The 23,242-nt window shown below is 36.4% G+C and overlaps 1 protein-coding gene across 14 annotated transcripts in view; it reads right to left on the bottom strand.

Moving 5' to 3' along the window:
• Positions 1-23,242, bottom strand: part of MYCBP2 (MYC binding protein 2) — a 267,757-nt gene that overhangs the window by 207,629 nt on the left and 36,886 nt on the right. For all 14 annotated transcript variants that reach the window (XM_029936570.1, XM_029936573.1, XM_029936574.1 and 11 more), the window contains exons 4-8: positions 15,399-15,552; positions 11,163-11,359; positions 2,116-2,358; positions 1,831-1,902; positions 341-437 (exon numbers count right to left, since the gene is read on the bottom strand). In XM_029936570.1, coding sequence (XP_029792430.1) covers positions 341-437; positions 1,831-1,902; positions 2,116-2,358; positions 11,163-11,359; positions 15,399-15,552 — 763 coding nt within the window. The remainder of the gene's footprint in view (positions 1-340; positions 438-1,830; positions 1,903-2,115; positions 2,359-11,162; positions 11,360-15,398; positions 15,553-23,242) is intronic.

The raw sequence follows: 23,242 nt of genomic DNA, 5'->3' as shown, positions 1-23,242 counted from the left end.
CGTCATGGTTTTATTAGGAGCAACAAAGTAACCTCACCCCCTTAAGCAGCAGCTGAACTGGTCTTGGTGGGGTGAGGGCGGAGGATTAGGCTGCAGACGGGCAGTGACTGGGAAACAAACACTAAAACAATTTATACTCTATTTTTGATGTCTGCTTTCCTCACATGCATTAGCTTTATATATACTATAAAACGTCTGTGTGTCAAGATTTTTTTCAACCTATTTATAAGCAACTACTATCTATCCCTTGCTAATCATTGCTTATATGTCAAAATGGCCTAATACATTCATCTCTTAAAATCGCCTGTAAAGAAAACAAATGGCTAGCTGAATAACATACCTGGTAATATCACAGTACCATCCTGTTCCAGTGTTTCAGGGCTTATTCTTATGGCTGTCATGCTGTGGTTATTCACATCTCTATACAATAAATAACCCTGAAACCAACAAAACATGTTGCTGTGTTATGTGTACAAATAATTTTTTCATTACCTATTTAGCAGAAATAGTAGTCATACAGGTCTATACAGTTTTTTGAGTTATGATATGTCAAATTTGATGTCTACAAAAGATTAAATATTAAAAATATAAGTACCTGGGGTGTGCTTTAATAAGAGGAGGAATTGTGTAACACTGAGTATCAATTTAACCTATTACATTCTCAGATACATACATTAGATACACCACACAGGCCAGTACTGAAATACTGTTCAAAATTATTCTATCATTTGCCCACTAAATAATAGAAATGACCACTGCTACTTTAAGAAATATTTTAAGGGAAAATAGCTGAAATATTTAGGTTAATATTAAGAAATGAATAGAGTAGTGGTTTGAGATGGAATGATATGTCACTGAACATATTTCCATGTCCTTATTTCTTATACCAAAGTGGCAAACAACAATTTGATGTTTGGAACCATGTTAAGTTTTAAGAGAGAATCACTGAGTAATTAATTTGACATTTAAAATTTAATTTCAAAATCTCCCCCACAGTTGATCTAGCAGAATTATTTTTCATATAAAAACAATTTCTTTAATTTTCAAAATCCTTTCAAATATCTTTTAAAATTTAATGATGACAAGCTCTGAGTTGAGCAAGACAGGTATGCAGGGACATCTTTATTCAACGTCCTTCCACAAGGGAGCATGGACTTTACCTCTCAGGAAGGGATAGTATGGAAATAAACACTATGGGCCCTTTTCCATCCTTCATTCACTTCTCTTCATCGGAGAGAAGTGTAGTAATGATTGATTGCTGACACCAATTTGGCCATATTAGTCAGGTGATGAGATCACAGCTTAAGAAAGCAACACAGACCTAGCACTTTTCTCTTTGGGGATCCTTTGCATGAGCCTCTAGACAGGTAGCTATTCCCTGGGCAGACTACACACTGTTCCCTGGAAGGTACTGATCTAGGATTAAAGTGGAGGGTCTTGTGGCAAGAAGTTCTAATATGGACTCAGGTCACAGATACATTCCCAATTCATATTTGCTAATGGTAATGATGGTCTCCATTCTTATCTAGAGACTCACTAAAACAAAAACTGCAGCAGAAGACATTTTTATTCCCATTTTATGGCTGAATAACAGAGGATCAAATAAGTTAACTGAGTTGTCCAAAGTCACACAGCTAGTAATGATCAGGGCCAGAACTAAAAGTAAACCTCTCATGAATTCTAAGCCAATGTTCTCTATACTACACTGTATCGTTATTAGCCATATTATTAAAAATATACCATATCTGTTTAAACAGAAGTTGATCAAACAAGTATAAGCCAATGCTCTATAAGAAAGAAAAGTGTGGTTTATTGTGGACATTCTCCTACCTGAGCATACCCTAACCAAGATTTTTTTTCTTTTCTGTTTCTGATGCGAGATGTAGAATTATATATATGGCCCTGCAAAGTAACAAAAATGCCCATCAACAGTTGCATAATTAATAATCAATGAAAAATAACACAAATGCATGACATTTAATACTTATGTTTCCATTACAATTTTCAAAGAAATATTACATCAAAATCAAACAGTACTCTAAAAATGAAGCTGAAAACAAAACACAATTCAGGATAATCTCTGCTGTAATTAAGAACTGTAGGGAATCACATTACCCTAACTGTTCCACTGTATCCAGAGCCTATTTTGTATAATCCATCCTTGCATAACAGATAAAGAAAAAATCCATCATTCTGAAGTAGACATTGATCATCTTCATCAACGGATATTTCCTTTAATGGCCACTTGTGCATCAAAGCTGCTTTCTTAATGCCATTGCTAAACCAGTCCTGAATTTGAATTTTTCCCACCAACACTGCCTGTACACTTCTCTGCAGTGAATTTAGTATCGTTGGCACCTATTTAAAAGACAAGAAACAAATAAAAGGGTATTTTTAAATGTCCCATACATAAAACAGACAAAAAAAAGATACTTCAGTAATAATACGTCATCATTTATGAGGAAAAAAGTTGCTCAGAATTACCATGGTTTGGCGCATCAGTAAAAAGTACTAACTAGAAGTTTATTTTAAGAAGCAAATTTCAAGTAGCCCAAAATAAAAATATCAAATCCAAAGAACATCAACTGACACTTTTGGCTCAAAACACTGAAATAATCATCTTTCTCCAAAACACCCAATAACAAGTACTGCCTACAATCCAGTTTTGTGGATGGAAACTACCAGATTAGTAAGAAGTATGAATACTGGATATAAATAAAATTATACTATATTAGAATACACACAAGCCAAAGGCTCTTTTATATGATATGCATAATTACTAATATGCTTCCTGATATGAAGCACAAACTTAAGCATAAGAGAATGATGTGGCTTCTACAGATAAACAAAATTTCCAATGTTTCTCTTCCACTTTGCTTCTTCATTGTGACTAATTTCCATCAACATTAACAATATTCCATAATATGAAAACTCATTTGTGAGTTTTGTATTCATTGTGTATTCATTCAGCACTCATTTGTCCAAGATTCATCAAAGACCTGCTATAAATACCTGGCACATTAAATAAGTCATCAACAGTCACCAGCATGGGACCAGCACTCTGCCACCACAGCAAATTTTGTTCCTCATCTTTAGACCCTCCTTTGTCACATCCAACAACACAGCCAAGCTGTACTGTCCAATATAGCAGTCATTAGCCACATGTGACTGACTATTGAGCTCTTGAAATGTGGTTAGTGCTTTAAATACAAAATACCCACTGGATTTTGAAGACTTAGCATAAAAACAAGAATATAGAATCTTAATGTTATATTGAAATTGTTTTTTGGATAATCTGAGTTGACCAAAATACATCATTAATACATACATAATTAACCACACATTCTTTTACCTTTTTAATGTGGCTAAGAAAAAATTTTAATTACATACATAGACCATATTATATTTCCATTGGCCAGCGCTTTGTAGCGGGTTGAGCTTTCACAAGAATAAGTGACTCACTGTTCATAGATATGGTCACCTCTTCTTCCAGTTCTAAGGCTTCTGACTCAGCCAAGATATGTATGTATACTATATATATATTTGTACATATGACAGATTTATGTATATAATACATACATAGTTGAATTCTACAAATTCTCTTGCTAAAAGTAGCTATATTAAACTTATAGCTGTTTTATCTAAAATTGATATCCATATTCCTATATAATATGCCAAAGCATCCACTGTTAATATTTTTGTTGTTTTAGATACTATCTGTTAGTGTCTATTATGAACGATGATGCTCCCCTCCCTTCCAGAATCCTTAAAATTGAGCTATATATAATAATTTCTGATTAAATTAGTATTCAAAGGTCATTTATTACACCTGTATAATCATGGTACATGAACCAAACTGTATATTACATTTCCCTCCTTGTGTAATTTTTTTTCATTAGGTCAACAATTGCCCTATTTTTGCATCTGCTAAATTTTCTCTATACCTTCCCTGAAGTGTTCCCCATACACCTTTCAATAAAGTCAAACACATCATTTCTACTTTTTCCTCTTGGCAACACCCCTCACAAAACCCTGTTCTGGTCTAACCTGAGGAAGACGTAGGCGTAGAAGTTAAAGTTGTTCCACATCATGCGTGTTCAAAAGCCATCTTCATCATCCCTCGAACATTACTACAGTTGAACTAGGTATGGGGAACATCACTTTCTTTCAGAACTTTGAAGGCACTGTTATTACCTATGCCAGTGCTGCTCTGAACCAGTCCAATGCCATTGTGTTTGATATTTGTTACGGAATTTGTCTTTGCTCTCTGGAAGCTTTACAGTCTGTTAATGAACAGTGTTCTGATTTACAAAGTTATATCCCGGTGTAAGCCTTTTTTCATAATGAATGTTGGGCACTCAGTGTGTGTTCTATCAATCTGAAAATGTGTATCTTTGGGGCACAGGAATTTTCCTTGTAAGGTTTTCTTGAGTAATTTCCTCTTCTCTGCTTGAATACCTGCGAGGTATTGTATTTCTGGTTAGATCCAATTTTATTTTATGTCACCTCTTTTTTTTCCTCTTTTTTCTATTTTCTGGAGACTGCTTCAAACTGATCCTCTAACCGGTTCTTCTATTGATTTTATTGCTGCTATCTTATAAAAATTTTTTCTTGTTCTCTGAATTTAAAAAATAGAATACTGATGTTTAATGTAAACAATATTCTCTTATACTTTACCAAAATATTAATTAGTCTTCTTAAAGGTTTCCTCTGTCTCTATATTCTTTTTATCCAAAGTTTCTTTTATTATCATTATAAATTTGGATAATCTCTATTTTTCATGTTAGCCTGGGGATACTTGGTTGTATACTTTTTCTTGTAGTATTTTATTTTGGGTTTTTTTTTAATATTTCAAGTTTTTATTTCAATTAGTGAGCTAACATATAGTATAATGTTAGTTTTAGGAGTAGAATTTAATGAATGATCACTTACATACAACACCCAGTTCCTCATCACAAGTGCCCTCCTTAACACCAATCACCCACTTAGCCCATTTCCTACCCACCTCCCTCTGTCAACCCTCTGTTTGTTCTCCACAGTTAAGAGTTTGTTTTATGGTTTGCCTCCCTCTCACTTTATTCTTTCCTATGTTCATCTGTTCATCTTTCACTATGTTCATCTGTTTTGTTTCTTAAATTCCGTTAAGTGAGGGAAATCATATGGTATTTGTCTTTCTGACTTATATCGTTTAGCATAAGACACTCTAGCTCCATCCATGTCATTGCAAATAGCAAGATTCCAGTTTTGTTTTGTTTTTTTACTTTGCGAGAGATGAAAACAGCATGAGCAGGGGAGTGTCAGAGAGAGACAGAGAGAGAATCCCAAGAAAGCTCCACACTGTCAGCACAGAGCCCGATGTGGGGATCAAACTCATGAAACCACAAGATCATAACCTGAGTCGAAAACTGAAAGTCATTGGGGCATCTGGGTGGCTCAGTCGGTTAAGTGGCCGACTTTGGCTTAGGGCATGATCTCGTGGTTCATGAATTTGAGCCCCACATTAGGCTCTGTGCTGACAGCTCAGAGCCTGGAGTCTGTATCTCCTTCTCACTCTTCCCTTCCCCTGCTCAGACTCTGTCTCTCAAAAATAAATAAACATTAAAAAATTTTTAAAAAAATAATAAAGAAAACTGAAAGTAAGGAACTCAATCAACTGAACCACCTAGGCACCCCAAGATTTAATTTTCTTGATGGCTGAGTAATATTCCATTATACATATATACCATATCTTCTTTATCCATTCATCAGTCGATGGACATTTGGGCTCTTTCCATAATTAGGCTATTGTAGATAATACTACTATAAACATTGGGGTACATATGTCCATTCGAATCAGTATTTTTATATCCTTTGGATAAATACCTAGTAATGCATTTGCTGGATTGCAGGGTAGTTTAACTTTCTGAGAAAACTCCATACTGTTTTCCATAGTGGCTGCACCTGTTTGCATCCCCACCAACGGTGCAAGAGGGTTCCCCTTTCTTCACATGCTCACCAACACCTGCTGTTTCCTATGTTGTTAATTTTAGCCTTCTGACAGGTGTCAGGTGGTAACTCACTGTAGTTTTGATTTGTTATTTCTCTAATGATGAATGATGTTGAGCATCTTTCATATGTCTGTTAGCCAACTGTATGTCTTCTTTGGGAAAATGTCTATTCATGTCTTCTGCCCATTTCTTAACTGAATTATTTGGGGTTTTTTGGGGTGTAAATTCATTCTATGAAACAAGCATTTCCTTGATTCCAAAACCATACAAAGACCCCACTAAAAAGGAGAATTAAAGCCAATATCCCTGATGAATATGGATATGGAAATTCTTAACAAGATACTAGCAAATCGAATCCAAAAGTACATCAACAAAAATCATTCATCACAGTCAAATGGGACTTATTCCTGGGCTGCAAGGGTGGTTCAATATCCACAAATCCATCAACATGACACACCACATTAATAAAAGAAAGGCTAAGAATCATATGATCCTCTCCATAGAGGCACAAAAAGCATTTGACAAAGGACAGCATCCATTCTTGATAAAAACAAAGTAGGGATAGAGGGAACATACTTCAACATCATAAAGGCCATATATGAAAGCTAAAATAGGCCATATACCCACATCATAAAGGCCATATACCCACAGCTAATATTATCTGCAAAGGGGAAAAACTGAAAGCTTTTCCTCTAAGGTCAGAAACAAGATGGGGATGTCCACTCTCACCACTCTTATATAACACTGTACTAAAACTCCTAGCGTTAGAAATCAGACAACAAAAGTCATCCAAATCGGCAAGAAAGAAGTCAAACTTTCATTATTTGCAGATGACCTGATACTCTATGTGGAAAACCTGGAAGATTCCACCAAAAAAATTGCTAGAACTGATATATGAATTCAGCAGAGTCACTGAATACAAAATCAACATACAGAAATCTGTTGCATTTCTATATACAATAATGAAGCAGCAGAAAGAGAAATCAAGGAATCAATCCCATTTATAATTGCATCAGAAGCTATAAAATACCTATGAATAAACCTAACCAAAGAGGTTAAAGATCTGTATTCTGGAAACTACAAAACACTTATGAAAGAAATTGAAAATGACAAAGAAACGGAAAAACATTCCATACTTATGGACTGGAAGAGCAAATATTGTTAAAATGTCTACAATACCCAAAGCAATCTACACATTTACTGCAATCTCTATTAAAATACCATCAGCATTTTTCATAGAGCTAGCACAAATAATCCTAAATTTTATATGGAACCACAAAAGACTCTGAATAGCCAGACAATCTTGAAAAAGAAAAGTAAAGCTGGAAGCATCACAATTCCGGACTTCAAGCTATATTACAAACCTATAGTCATCAAGACAGTATGGTCCTGGCACAAAATCAGTCAGAGAACAGAATAGAAAACCCAGCTATATGATCAACTAATATTCAACAAAGCAGGAAAGAATATCCAATGGAAAAGAGACAGTCTCTTGAACAAGTGGTGTTGGGAAAACTGGACAGCAACAGGCAGAAGAATAAAACTTGACCATTTCCTTACACCATGAACAAAAACAAATTAAAAATGGAATAAAGACCTAAATGTGAGATAGGAAACCATCAAAATCCTAGAGGAGAATACAGACAGCAACCTCTTTGACCTCAACCTTAGCAACTTCTTACTAGACACATCTCTGGCAAGGGAAATAAAACCAAACATGAACTATTGGGACCTCATCAAGACTAAAAGCTTCTGCACAGCAAAGGAAACAACAACAAAACTAAATAGCAACCTCTGGAATGGGAAAACAGATCTGCAAATGACATATTGGATAAGGGGTTAATATCTAAAATCGATAAAGAACTTACCAAACTCAACATCCAAAAACCAAATTATCTGTTGTACACTTTTTTTTTTTTAAGAGAAAGCAACTAAAAATCTTGTAGGAAGCTTGGTGTGAATGGACAGGGTTTGACGGGCAGTATAAGCCCACCTCAAAATGATCACACTAAGTTTTATGGTTTCATTGGAGGATCCCTCATATATCTGCATCTGTGGGTCTTTTCTCACTCCCTCTCCAAAGAAGAATCTGCCAGTCTTTTTCCTAGAAGCGATAATAAGTCTCATGGCCAGTATTCTGGAAACTCAGTGAGAATTAAGAAATGTCATCATCAATTCAAGACTTTCACTTAATCTCCATTTTCAGCTTAACTCCTAATTCCACTCACAGTTGTGCCTGGCTTCCCCTGGCCTCTGTGTCTCAATTTCTTTAGACAGCAACTGTATCTCTTTGAGATATGACAGAAGAACAGCTGCTTGGCTGGGAAGAACAAAGGAAGGGTTCTGGGATTCTCCACCTTTCATAATACGGATTTCCAATCAATTTTTAGCTCTTGCCCTCACCACCACTTTCCAGGTACCTATTACTTCCAATTCCAAATCCAAATCTTACCTGGTGGCTTAACTGAAAATCAACTTACTTTCTATGGGCACTTGCCTCTTTAGGAACTTAAATTCAAGACTTCCCCAATTCCTATTTACCAAAAGTGTGTCCCATTCTTAAGTTTATACTTAAAAAAATTCCTTTATTATGAACTTAGTTGAAACTAGGGAAGGAGCAAAAATTAACGTGTTTCTTCAACATAACTCTTATTTCTCTCATGCTTTCTAAAAGGGCACTAAAGTTTTAAGATAAACTAGTGCTATAATAAAAAGTCTCAGATATACTCCTTTTTTTCTCCTCTTGATTTTATCTCACCAACACTGGCAGGACCTAGAGAATTTATTCTGATAAACCAGACTTCCTTAATCTGAGGATTCCATGTCATTTACCAATTTTGGGAAATTTTGCAGATTATTTCAAGTACTGCCTCTCTGCAAATGCATTATTGCCTTTGTGGAACTCAAATTGTATTGATACATTAGGCTTTGTCATTCTCTATTTATGTTTCCTATTTTGTCTTTCATATTTTCCCTTTATGTCTTTGTGTTGCATTCTGAATAATTTCTTCCTTTTTTATATCCAATGGTTAATTCAGCCTTTAAATTTCAGACTGTAGTTATTTGTTTTTTTTTTTTTTATTTCTCGGAGTTTAATTTGGTTCATTTTCTGATCTGATTACTTTTTACATGCATATTCCTTAATCATACTTGTGATACCTTCTTTTATTAATTTAATTGTAATAAATATACACACATTTTATATTTTCTAACAAATAATTTCAATGTATGTAGACTTGGCAGGACTGCTTCTGCCATATTTGTTTCTACTAACTCTCAATGATGGTGCCTTTTTTTCTATGTGCTTTTTGTTTGTGAGCTCAGTTGTGCCTTTAACGCCTGGAGTTTATTCCTCTAAAAAATGATTTTAAGTCTCCTTCAATATGGTACTTCATGGTACTATCATCCCTACCCTATTTTACACTCTTAGCTTAAGATCTTTGGAATAAGATAGCTAATATGCATTTGAATGCCAAAATAATTTGAGATATTACCATTATACATTCTCTGGAAGAGTTTTCTCCCTCCACCCAATGCCTGGCCAAGAGAATTTTGTGAACTGAAGTTGGTGGGTGGAATGAGGCTAAATCATGAAGAACACTGTTAAGAGAATGTTTAGAGGCACCTGGGCGGCTCAGTTGGTGAAACATCCGACTTTGGCTCAGGTCATGATCTCACGGTTCATTGGTTCAAGCCCGGCATCAGGCTCTGTGCTGACAGCTCAGAGCCTGGAACCTGCTTCGGATTCCATATCTCCCTGTCTCTCTGCCCTACCTGGCTTGTTCTTTCTCTCTCTAAAAAATAAATAAACTTAAAAGAAGACAACGTTAAGATAATAGGTTTAATATTGGCTGGTGATGGGAATGCAGGGGCAGAGCAGGTCCACAGAGAACCTCAGCTGTTGATTAGGGGATCTAGTAATTGCACATAGCCTAGTGCTTAAGCATAATATTGCAATGAGACAGATATGTATGCAAGTCCTATCTCTGTTAGCTGAAAGCTCTCTATATTAGAACTATATTAAACTTCTTTCAGACTTCAGTATTCCACTCTTAATCCTATCTCCAAGCCTTAGCACATGGATACCAAGAAAATTCCTCCCTCCACATCTCCAATGCGAATACTCCTCCCTCTGCACTAGCTAATTTCAACTCATCATTTAGATTATCACCTCATATCTTCTGGAATAAATCACACAGTGCCTAATTAGCTCATGTTTTTATGGTCATTATATTTTTAAAATTTGGCATATGATATGTAAATGTGCTATTTCATTAGAATTTAAGAATTATTTGTGTATTTTAAGCATGTATTTAAATTAAAATTTGCGAAACCTCAAAGCACCACTGTAGAACACAGTTCTGAAAACCACTGCTTTATAGGAACTTCAAAATATTAAGGATCATAAAAAGGGAAAAGAAGATCTCAGGCAGGGCAGAAAGAGGAAAAAAAGCAAGAATAGAAATCTAAAGTAAGGGGACTGCTCATGTTTGACAAGACGAGTTCAATATTGCTGATTAAGTCCAAGAAAATGACCCGTCTCCTTTTTGCTATGTTGGCCTGCCGATAACAGGATTGAAGTAGTCCTTCCATCTATTCTGGATGTTGTCCAAGGGGCCCGTGAAGAGCACATAACAGAGACCTAAAATACGCAAATTTCCAGAATAATCCAAAGGAATTAAATCAAGTTTGCCTATAAGGAGAATTCTATTTTCCACCACTAACAACAACAAAGAGCTTATTACACATTCAGATATTAAAGCTTAAAATGTTATATGCAAAGCTGAAGAAGCTCAGAAACAAATCAATCCATAAAAAAAAAAACCTACATGTGATTCTTGAACATCAGTGCAGGGACTGGGACACTGACCATACCTGAAAATCCCATACTTAAAAATTCAGGGTAAGATGGGAGGTGGAGGAGGGCAGAGAACAGGACAATACAAAAGAAGAGGTGGCTGGAGTATTGACACAAAGACCAGCTTAAAAATTTACCAATTTTTTGCCAAATTTCATTTTATTCCCTTTATATATTGTGGATTATTTATATATCAACCTTGGATAGATCAAATTCCTATAATGAGTGAGAAAAACTAGAGGATTCCTCCTCACAAAGATTAAGGTGAAACTCCAACCTGGCATCTTGCACCTTCTAAGCAGCTATAAATGAAGTACCTGTATAGTTTGGCAAGCATGGCTGCCATTGTTGGTGAGGATAGCAGAGATGGCCTGAAGTGTCCTTCCTGTTTCTCCCCAAGAAGCCACCAGACTAAAGAGGCAAGCACAGGAAAGTGCTGTCAGAGACTGTCCTGTGCTGTCATTCATTCCAGTACTTCGAACAGTGATTTCCAAAAGGAGCTGGAAGAGAGCCTCTGTGAATAAAATAGAACTCAGTTATATTCATTCAACATACAGAACATTAAATGTGTATTTGTTTATAACTTGCCTCATTATAAAAAAAAATAAGGCAGCTAAAATACTTACTTTGCATTAGTTCTTTTTTAGTTACCCTTTTCCCCCAAAGTTAAAATATTTATATACAAAGGACCTCAGAGAACATTTAGTTCAACTTTTCACTTTTGGAAATAAAGAAATGGAATCTATCCCACGTTGTTTAAAAGAAACTTATCTTGAGGCATTCATACATTCAAGAAATATCCTCTCAAGTAATAGACTACTCACTGTACTTATTTATTAACCTTTTACACTGGGAAGAACTGGAGCTTCTTAAAATGTTAAGAAAATTATCTATTTGTAAAACAACAGAATACATAAAAAACACGTTATAATTTTTTAATATAAAATTGCTTTATTGCTAACATACAACAGTTCCATTTATAAAGCAAGTATGTACGTAATTCATTTCATACCCTAGAAAAACCTCCAAGTCAATAGGACAGATATCTTCCTCCTTTAATGGACAATGAAACTGAGATTTTCCCAAAATGATACAGTCATTTAGTGGCAAAGATGTAAAGTAACACCTGAACATTCTATGGCCACCAGAAGTTTCCATGTAAAATTCCCTGAACAGTTCTGCCCAAGACTGAATCAACAGACTTCTAGGCATTTCTTCTGCAGAAGGGAAGAGTAATTTGAAAATCTTTAAAAAGTGAACTCGCAAGACAGAGAGAAAGAAAGAGAGTCAGAAAAAGAAAAATTGAGGAAGATGAAGAAAGGGAGAGGGAAAAGAGAGCAAGAGCAAGAACAAGAGATTTCATGTACTACAACTCTCCAAAAACTAAAAGCCATCTGTGGTTTATTAGTTGACTCACAGAAAGCTGGCCTTCCTCTGTCCATTCCTCATCTCCTGTGAATCTCATCCCCAGTAAACCTGTCACTTTCCCTTCTTAACTCCTCCACTTGCTCTATCTCATGACCATCTTCCCAAACTATGCTATCACCACCTACTAATCAGACTACTAAAAAGTGTTCATAAATTAGCTCCCACCTTCACTTTTGTCCCTTTATAACCAAACAGAATTTTTAAGCCAAAAATCTGATTTTCTATTTAAAATCCATTTGCTCTTTTGTTAATTCATTCCTGTTCCTCTTCCTTCTTTCTATTCTTCCTCCTTTTCTTCACTTGCCTGTATATCCTTCAGTCTTTCCTTTCTTTCACTTAACTTTCTCTTGGTGCTTCCCTCCAACTATCCTTTCTCCTCATCCTTTCACCTACCCTTTCTCTGGCTACCCATCCTTCCTTCCATCATTATCCTTCTGCCCCTTCATCTTTTCATTACTCGGCAAATATTCACTGAATTCTTCCTGTGCATGAGAAACTATTCTAGATTGTGGCAGTACTTTGGCAAACAAGACTAAGACTATATAATATATATATATATATATATATATATAAAAAGTTAAATTCAGGTGGAAGAAAACAATATAGAAGTGCTTTAAAATTTAAGAACGTTTTTAAACATAAGGAGATAGAGTGACTTTCCATTTCTCCTAGAAATCCCTAGCCACGCTCCCTTAACATGACCTAGGAAGTTCCACATGAGGTACTACCTCCTCACCTATGGCAAAGCCCTCCCTCCCTACACTCTCCACAATCCTAGCCAATCTTTGCTCAGTCATTCTCTTTTCTGTCTGAGATTTACTACACGCTGTCCTTTCTGCCCAGAAACTCAGTTACTTCTTACTACTCATCCTTCAACTCTCCACTGTCACATCTTCAAGCAGGCCTGTTTTAGACTCCCAGAACTTCCTCTCCCTTCCCCCATACTACTTACCTACACCTGCAATCACACAGGTGTCCAACTGTCTGATGCTAAGTCCCATAATAACAGCAACAATGTCTGTACTGATCACCCCTGAACTATATGCTCTTAGCACTGAACACAGGAGATATTATTACATTTGAGTAAATACTTAAGAACCTACATTCCAACCTTGAATTGAACAGTAAGATAGATGTAAGAATGATTTTTTTTAAACTAGACAATTTCTAAATAAAATTCCATTTGCTAAGAGAAGAAGCTTGGTGTATCATAATCATCAGGCTATCCCAAAGTGACAGTGATACATATATACATATATTTTCATGAATAAGATGGATAAAAAAGTATACTAATGTGATTATGCTATCAGATCAATGGAAAAAAACATATTTCAATAGAAGTTTAGTTTTAAAGAGCCAAATTACATCTTTGAGCTAATTAAACCATTTCAAATAAGAAATATAAAGTGATGTTAAATCCTTCAATAGAAAAATAAGTCAAACCAGGGAAGAGATAGGAAGGCGGCATTCAAAGGATAAAAGAGAAACCATAGAAGTATATCAGCATTTAAAACTGTTACTAATAAAAGACAAATTAATCAGGTGAAAGTTTTGATTGAAAATGATTAACGTACAGCACACATAATCTCAAAAACAGTATTAAGAACAAGATCTATTTTGAAGAGAATAAAGGAAAGGGAGTATTTATACACAGACTGGATACAAAACAAGGTATGTAACAACTGAAAAAAGACAACCGAATGGCAGAAGATCTAGGAAAAAGAAATGATTAGCATGTTGTTCAAAGTAATAAAAAGGATATGCAGGGTTTAGTGGATCTTTTAAATATTTCAATTATTTGTTAACTGAGAAACCAGAGCTCAGAACAGCAAAATGTCCTTAAATATACTCAATTGAATAAAAGCTTTGGTAAGATGCTGTGATGCCAAGTAACGCGTCACAATAGTAATATGATCACTTGTGTTACCATAACAGTAATCAACAAGGTGCCTGCCTGCCTCTTACCATATGACAGCTTTTATTTAGTAGTAGTGTTTAATAGCACGGGGTGGGGGAGGGTACTGTATTTTAAAATCCTCAGCTTGTTTTCATGGCAAGCGCTCTCCTCCCTGACTAAACCAAACAAAAAATTCAAGCATAAAAACTAATCACCATGTGACACCACCCCCTTCACCACCAAAAAAAACCAACCACCCAAACAAAACCTATATGACATGTAATTAGATTCTCACATGTGGGTCTAATAAACACCAAATAGCCAAATGCGGGGTGGGGGGAGGAAGCTCAAACTCTAGTCCAGACCAGCAGTGTGGTCTTCAGATGAGCAGCACCGGGCGTCACCCAGAAACTTATTCTAAACGCAAATCCTTGGGCCCCGTGCCAAATCTACTGAGTCAGAAACTCTGAGGGTAGGGCCCATATGAATCTGATATGAATTGATGCTTGAGATTTAGAAAAATCTAGACTTTCAAGACCCATGGTTGGCATCAGAAAAAATCAATTAGCCAATTTCAAACTTAGGCCTCCATCTCTATTTCTATTCCTCAAGAGCCCCTAACTTCTTTTCAGGATTATGTGTTGAACCTGCATCAATAGCAAGAAAGGCATGCATTCATAAGATTCAAATACACTTTACAAAAAGCAAACATATTTACTTAATGGAAGTTGCTACTAATTCAAAATTGTTATCTATAACAAAAACTGATTTTTAGTTATAACGAATACAAAAGAAATGTCCTGTTTGGAATGTAATTGTGCTGTTTTGGGTTGCTAGCATTTGTTTGCTCTCTTCCCACTTCTTCATCCAGAATAACATACAAAGTTAGAGAAAGTTCAGTGTTAGCAATTTCAGCCAAAGGTTTAACAAGAACGATTTAAGTTAATAATAGTGACTTATAAGGCTTGGATTATTTCTGGCTTCCAAGGATTTATGTTTTGTGTTTTCCCCTTCATCACAATAATCAAGAAATGTCTATGTGTGAACTAAAACACTTAAACTGGAACTCCAGTAGGACATAGCAAAATACCTTAAAATTTATACCGCTGCTGTTTTAAGAACATAATTAAAAAACAAGAACAAAAACTACATTACAGGCTATTGTCTATGCTTCATAAGAGAAGCTATTTACATTTAAAGACTTGGTTCAGTGCCCCAGAGCTCTCACCTAGGACCTCCGGGGGTTCTGACTGGAGGCCTTCTGGCTGCTGACCCTGAAGCACGTTAAGCAGGGCCTGTAGACTCCGGAGACACAGGGATGGATGAGAAAACCGCGTCTCCTTGATCAATTCAAACACTTCACAAAGTCCAACCTCAATGATCTGTTTAAGATGAAAAAAAAAATATATATATATATGTATATGTATATATACACATGCACACATACACACATCTTATAACAGGTAAGCTAGTAACACTTTCCAGGCAGTTTAACTGGTACAGCTTATTTCTGCAGCAAATGATTAATCCTGCAATATTTACAAGCCCAAAACAAAATCAAACACATAAAAAAGCAAAACACAACCACCCACAGCATTTAATTTCAAGATACAGAAACCACCTAGTTTATGGAAGGTTAAAAAATTATGGCACTATTTTATTTTATGTTTTCTTTTTGAGAGAGAGAGAGAGAGAAAGAGCACATAAGAGAGAGAATCTTACGCAGATTCCACACCCATCACGCACCCCTGGGATAATGACCTGAGCCAGAATCAAGAGTCAGACGCTCAACCAACTAAGCCACCCAGGCGCCCCACAATGGCACTATTTTAAAAGTATTTATAGCACAAGGAAGCCATAAGAAAATATCACAAGAATTTTAACAATGAACTATCAGGTTACATTCACTAAGAAAAAATAAACTATTAATTTAAAAGTTCATTTGGCTGTATTCAAGTACAAATCAGCATTCTTTGGTTAACAGTCATGTTAATTGTTACTTATGACTAGGAAAAAAGTCAATATAACTCATACAATTAAGAGATTTTAAAAAGGAGCTTTACGTCTTAACCATTCCTATAATGGTACAATCACAATATTATTATTTACTGATGATATCCTCTCTTTTTATAGGGTTTAATCACAAAAAAACCTGCCTACCAAAAAGACCACTGCTATTTTTACTTTTATTATCTTATCATTCCTGATCAGGACCAAATCTGACTGACTCAGTACCTAGCAAAAGGTAAATCTGTAACTAAAGACTGAAAGAGAAGTGTGATGAACATAAATATTTTTTAAACACTTATTTTGTGTAACTTGCTGCAGGAAATATGAAGATACACATCACAATAGCCCGTCCTCTAAGAATTTATACTCTAACAGAGTAAGTGAGCCTTGTACATGACTCTTCCCAGTTGAGACCTCTGTTACAGCATTTATTATATTATAGTGTAGCTGACTACTTTGGTTTCCTTTTTCCTGTGGTCTCCTTAGAGACAAGGATGTTCCGCTGGCGTAGTATGTCCTGTGTCTAACCCAATGTCTGGCACATGATAGGCATATAATAAATATATGTTTAATTACTCTCAGTTGTGTGCTAAAAACCACTGCAACTCAGAAATACATTTTCCAGACAATGGTCAAATCAACTGCAGGCATCCATTGCAGTTCCAACGATCACTTGCAAGGTTTCTGAAGAATGCAGATATAACTGAGAAGTCAAAATAACTAGTAACTTGACTGTCTTCAGAGAAGTTATCTAAAATCCTAGCAGCCTTTATTATAGCTAAGATTACAGAAATGGCCTGTATAGAGTTTCAATTGATTAAATGCACTAAGCAGTGAAAATTTTCCAGTTCACATAGTTTCTTTTAAAAACATGCTGTTCAAGATTTCTATCTCCTTATGTACTTAGAGGAAATGAATCTGAACTCAAAGATCTCCTAAGCAAAAATATGGGGCTCTATTCTTAGACCAATGCGAGACTACTGTACCCTTTCAGTCTTCAAGAATGCTTATTCTACTGCTACCAATCATGACTTTTCAAAGTTCAAAGGATACTCCTCACAGATAACATTTTTAGCTATTTTTAGTAAGATTCCTATGGTAACAGAGAAAGTACTGAACCTGACCAAACGGAGAGAGGCTCCTTAGTGAACAACTCCCTGAGCTGCCTCTCTGGTAAGTGCAGGGCGTAGTAACAAATGTATGAAAATAGGCAACACAGGTACGCTGCTTAGGAACAGAGCACGAGTTGGTTTTTATGAGATATACCATAAAATATTGGTCAACTGGTCAGGAGAGAGAACTCTATGTTAACCACGGTAGATTCTCACTACGCATCTGTGCCTCACTTCATAAAAAAATTTCTTAATAAGGAGGAAAACTAATTTGTTTCCAGAGTATTGATATGTTTTCAATATGTGATAAAATAAAAATCAACTCCAAGTTTTCCAATCATATTCAGCTTTGAATTATTGAGTAGAAGAACAATAAATGTTGTGAAATAAGTTTGGTTGGTTGGTTGTTTTTGAGGTTTGACTGCGAGTATTTTACCATATGTATGAACCCTGAAATTATACTTTACCCACAGAGTCCTGTCTTACAGTAACTGAGAACATACTATACTTTCTCCTCACTCAATATTGGGAAGGAAGAGTGTATATATATACATATATATACACATACACATATATTTATATGTATATATAAAAATGTTTATAGTGGGTATATAGGATTTTAAGAGGGATTTCTAATTTTTAATTTCTATTTCCTCTTTGTAAAAAGTGTTCTACATTTTTCAAACTATCTACAATATGTGCTGCCTTTATAATTAGCAATATAAATAAATGTGACTTTTAAATAGAGTAGTTGATTATAGTAATAAAACACACTAAACTTCAGTCCTTTCAATGAAAAACCACAACTAACGACCCAACACATAGTCAGTTTTCCACTTCTCTTCAGAAAATAACCTTTTGAAAATTTACTGAACTTTCCCTTTATGGCTGCTTTCAAATAATTAAATCCTGAAGGCTCCCTATTATTCTTAAAGGAACATAAAACCCAAGTAACAATCTGATTTAGCCAGTCCAATGTCACTGCTGGGAAAAGTGATATAAAAACATCCTTGGCCGAAGAAAAATGACATAATGAGTCTTTCAAGGTTTTATTTTGCTCTCATCAAATTATATATTTCCAAAGTGATTTTATTATTTCACTAACAAGTATGAGCATAAAAGTTTAGTTACATCATATTTAGATGTAATAATAGACTATTTGCCATTAGAAATTTTGTTGTTCTATTAAAAAGTCCAAGAGGAAAGGGACGGGGGGGCCAAAACAGGTGAAGGAGATTAGAAAGTACAAACTTCTAGTTATAAATAAGTCCTGAAGATGAAAAGTACAGCACAGGAAATATCATTAATAGTATTGTAATAATGTTGTGTGGTGACGGATGGTGACCACACTTATGGTGAACACTTCAAAATATACAGAATTATTGAATTACTATGTTGTACACCTGAAACCAATTCATTGTATATCAACTATTACATTATTTTTTAAGTCCTAGAATCCATTCTAATACTTCCAGAATCCATTTGAAAAAATTTGAGAGGAAACCAAAAGTACGTTTATATTTTACCTCCGAGGGAAGTATACTGCATTTCAGAATTTTTTATGTAAAGCAAATATTTGGTAGAGACATTTACAAATAATGAAAAATAAAAATCTAGAAGGGAGCGAGAGGAAAGTTGGAGGAAAAGCAGCAGTAGCAGAGGAAAAAGAGGACAAAAACAAGAGGAAGAATTCTGCTCAAAAGGTCTGGGTGTGAAATGTCTGGGTAGTACCCTCTAACATACAAATTTATCTGTGACCGCTACCTTCTTCCTCCCTTTTCGTCACACCCAAAAGTGTTCTTACAACTTTTCAAACTAACAATTTGTAAGTGATGCTCTTGATCCCACCCTCACCCTGTCTCTAACAATCTTATTTCACCTCCCCCCACACTGTGACAGCTCCCACGTCTCTATTTTTAGCTGGGACCTTTCCTTGGAACTTCAGCCCTGTAGAGTGCACACAGGGCACCTCACAGGTACCTCACACTCAGTACGACCAGAACTAAACAGCACCACCACTCCAACAGAGCACTGCTTTCCCTCCAGGTCCCCTCTTGCAGAAAATGACACTGCCACCATGAAATTTCAGAAGTATGCTTCAATTCCCCCTTCTCTTGCAGCCCTCGTAATCAACTCATTACCAATTCCTGTCAGTTCTGCTTCCTTAACATTTCCTGTGTCCCAAACACCAGCACCACCAACTCTCAGTAACGTTTCCTGGACCCCTGCAATCGCTGCCCAACTGATCCCACTGCTCTAGCCTCACCGCCTTCCATGGTCTGTCTCACCAGCACCCAAGTAACTTCATTAAAATACAAGTCTGACTAACCTCTTTTGCTTGAAATCTTCCCTATTTCCAAATCACAAGACAAACTCTGAAAGTGGGTGCATGACACAGAAGGCCCCTCAAGATCTAGCTCCTGACCTTAGCCTCTTACCTCTTCAGCTACTCCAGTCTAGCCAAAAATAGACCATGTGTACTTCTGCAAAGATGCTGTTCCCTCTGCCTGTACATGCGTCTCCAGTCAGTGCTGCATCCATACGCACGGTGTTCTACTGGTAATTCTTAAGCCACCGGCCACGCCTGTATCCCTACCAGACATAAATTCCTTGAGGGCAGAGGCCATGTCTTATCATTTTGTTCCCAGGGCCTAATATAATGCTTGCTATAATGCTTGCTCACAAAAAATTTAGAAGCAAATAAACTAAATAAGTTTATGTAAGTCTATATCTTTTAACAAAACACATGGCATGATGAGCCTCAAATAAGACTGAAAGGGAAGTATGAATCCTAATAATAACTATTAAAAACTATGTAGTTATAGGGGCACCTGGGTGGCTTAGCCAGTTAAACATCCAGCTCCTGGTTTCGGCTCAGGTCATAATCTGACAGTGAGCCTGGTGTTGTACTCCATGTCCAGCGTGGAGCCTGCTTCAGAAAGATATTCTTTCTCTCTCTCTGGGCACCTTCCTCATGCTCTTACTCTCTCTCAAAAAAAAAAAAAAAAAACCCACTAAACTAAAAACCAAAAAACTATGTAGTCATAAAGTATGGAATACTATAGGTGATCTGGAAGTCAGATAGTGAGAGATGATTTGAGCTGGGGAAAACTATGTTTTAGGTAAAAAACGTAATATGAAGTATTTAGGTGGGATTTAAAAAGTCGTGTGTGTTTTTTGTAATGTTTAATTTTGAAAGACAGACAGAGTGCAAGTAGTAGAGAGGCAGAGAGAGAGGGAGAGACAGAATCTGAAGCAGGCTGCAGGTTCCGAGCTGCCAGCAGAGCCCGAAGTGGGGCTCAAATCCACGAACCATGAAATCATGACCTGAGCGGAAGTCGGATGCTTAACTAACTGAGTCAGCCAGGTGTCCCAAGTCCTTTTTAAAATATTAATGACTGGAGTGCCTAGGTGGCTCAGTCAGTTAAGTGTCCAACTATTGATTTGGGCTCAGGTTATGATCTCACAGTTTATGAGTTCAACCCCTGTCTCCGCACCATTAGTGCAGAGCCTGCTCAGGGTATTATTCTCTCTCTCTCTCTCTCTCTCTCTCTCTCTCTCTCTCTCTCTCTCTCTCTCCCCCCCCCCACTCTCTGTCCCTTCCTCCCCCTTTCCCTCCCCTCTCTTTCTCACAATAAATAAATCTTAAAAAATATCAATGATTGCTGACCTACAAAAAAAAAAAAAAAAAAAAAAAAAAAAAAGCCTGACAGCAAGGTCTACATAATAATCAATTTCAATTTAACTTTTAACATTCAAGTAGAAAATTAAATTGCATCAAAATGATACTTCAGCAATAAAAACTGTCTTAATCATGTGAGAGAAAAGCAGTAGGAGAGGAAAAAAAAACTCAGTGAAAAGAAGGAAAGCAGTCACACATGTAGGCAAGAAGAAGAGAGGAACAATTGCCAAAAAAAAAAAAAAAAAGGAAGAAACTAACATAGAAGAGCAGCATCTGGAGCAGAAAGTTCAAAAGAAAAGAAAGATGCTAACATTTCTCACCTTCCCTTAAATTCTCATCTCCTCAAGCCCTACAGGCCTCATTTCTTCTACGTCAATCCTTCATGTCATGCAAATGGCTGCCAGACCATCACATGGAAGCTTCACCCTGACCTGCGCCCTAACCCGCAGCATTCTGAGTGCCTCCGCATGAAGGCGTCTCAGCACGTCTTCCCCTCTCACTCATCACATGACCTCTCTGACTGTCCAGAAGTTTCATTTCCTTGGACATAAAGTATTTATTAATAAATTGAGGAGTTCCTTAAAAATAACTCAAATTCATTTGCACCTACACAATTTCTTATTTGCACCTAACCTGATACTTATAACTATACCTTTTATTTGACATTTTAAACAATTTTTTAATGTTTATTTTTGAGAGAGAGACAGAGCACAAGTTGGAGAGGGGCAGAGAGAGAGAGAAAGGGAGACAGAATCCATAGCCGACTCCAAGCTTCAAGCTGTCACAACAGGGCCGGAAATGGGGCTTGAACCCACAAACTGTGAGATCATGACCTGAGCCAAAGTCGGTAGCTTAACCAACTGAGCTACCCAGGAGCCCCAATATATTTGACATTTATTAACTCACCGAATCTTCACTATAACCCTGTGAAGTAGACATTATCTCCACTTCATAGATGACAAAACAGAGGTACAGATAAGTCAAATAACTTTCCCAGCATTACACAGCCAGTTATTTTTAATGGTGAGTAGTATTTGAACCCAGGCAGTTTGACTCTATTGCGCAGGTTCTTAATCATTATACTCTGTTTCCTGCTGTGTCAGTACTTGATGGAAAACTCTTTACCTAGAGGAGCTTACATGGAAAAGATAAGCTTGTTTGTTTTAAGGAGAACAAAGGAGCTAATAGGAAGTTATACTTAAGGACACTGAAGAGAAAGGGACTAAAGGAAGTCCCCAGAGATGAACATTTAAAGATGGGTGACTAAAAGGCTGAGGAAGTTCACAAAACCTCTCTTACTCTAAGAAACAGGAAGCAAGTCATCCGCTGAGAATAAGATGAGAGGAATGTGACAGTACTGATTAAGGACAGTGGTGCACTTAGGAAAAGTCACCATGAAATGTAAAAAATATTTGCATGATAGCTCCTGTGTGTATGTATAAAAGTTTTTAAGGCATATTTTTAAGGTATCAGGTTAGGAAAAAGGCAACATACTGAATTATTTATGATAAAGGAAATCATTTAAAAATGTTTACATTTAGAAGAAAGCAGTATGCATATAAATCACTTAAGATAAAGATACCCTTTTAAAAATGTCTATATTTTCACTGTTCTTTTGTTAGAAATACTAACTATACCTACAACATAGAAAAAATACTAAATATAAAACAACATTACAGTCCTGAAATATACTAACACTTAAATAGAAGGGAGTACCTTAAGAAGAGCTGTTCTACTACAGTACATGCTTCTGTAACACCAACTAGCTTAAACGTCCCTGGTAAATAAGGGAGTGATATCAGAACAGTGTTGAAGTTCTCTTGCTTCACAGGTAAGTTTTTCCTAGGCAAGGGGAACCAAACTAGCAAGAGTACAATCATAATCTGAGGAAGAAAAGGCGAAAAGCTCTCAGCTCAGCAGGTGCACAGCTAGGAGCCCTTCTAGTTCCATTTCAAGAAAAATAAAAATGCACACCTGTACTCGCGGCCCCCTCCCCAGAAGGAAGCACCCCCAGCCTCTATGGCTCTTGGCTGGTGGGAGTTTGCAGCTCTACTTATGCCCACCTTAACACCAGCCCACCGGCTCAGAGCTCCACCTCTATCTGCAAGGGCTCAAGGCTTACCAGCCTCCATTTCCACTCTACTGCTTAGGTACATTTTTAAAAGCCCCTGATCTTTCTTCCTGGGCTGTCCAACTACTCTCCCCTGGATTACCAATTATTGATTTTGTTAGCGCTCCAGTTATAAAGAATCACAGAGTTTTCCTGGT

The sequence above is a fragment of the Suricata suricatta genome, chromosome 4 (genome assembly GCF_006229205.1).
Source record: "Suricata suricatta isolate VVHF042 chromosome 4, meerkat_22Aug2017_6uvM2_HiC, whole genome shotgun sequence".
Classification (NCBI taxonomy): Eukaryota; Metazoa; Chordata; class Mammalia; order Carnivora; family Herpestidae; genus Suricata; species Suricata suricatta.
The sequence above is the reverse complement of the archived record's forward strand: the minus strand, read 5'-3'. Positions and strand labels throughout refer to the sequence as shown.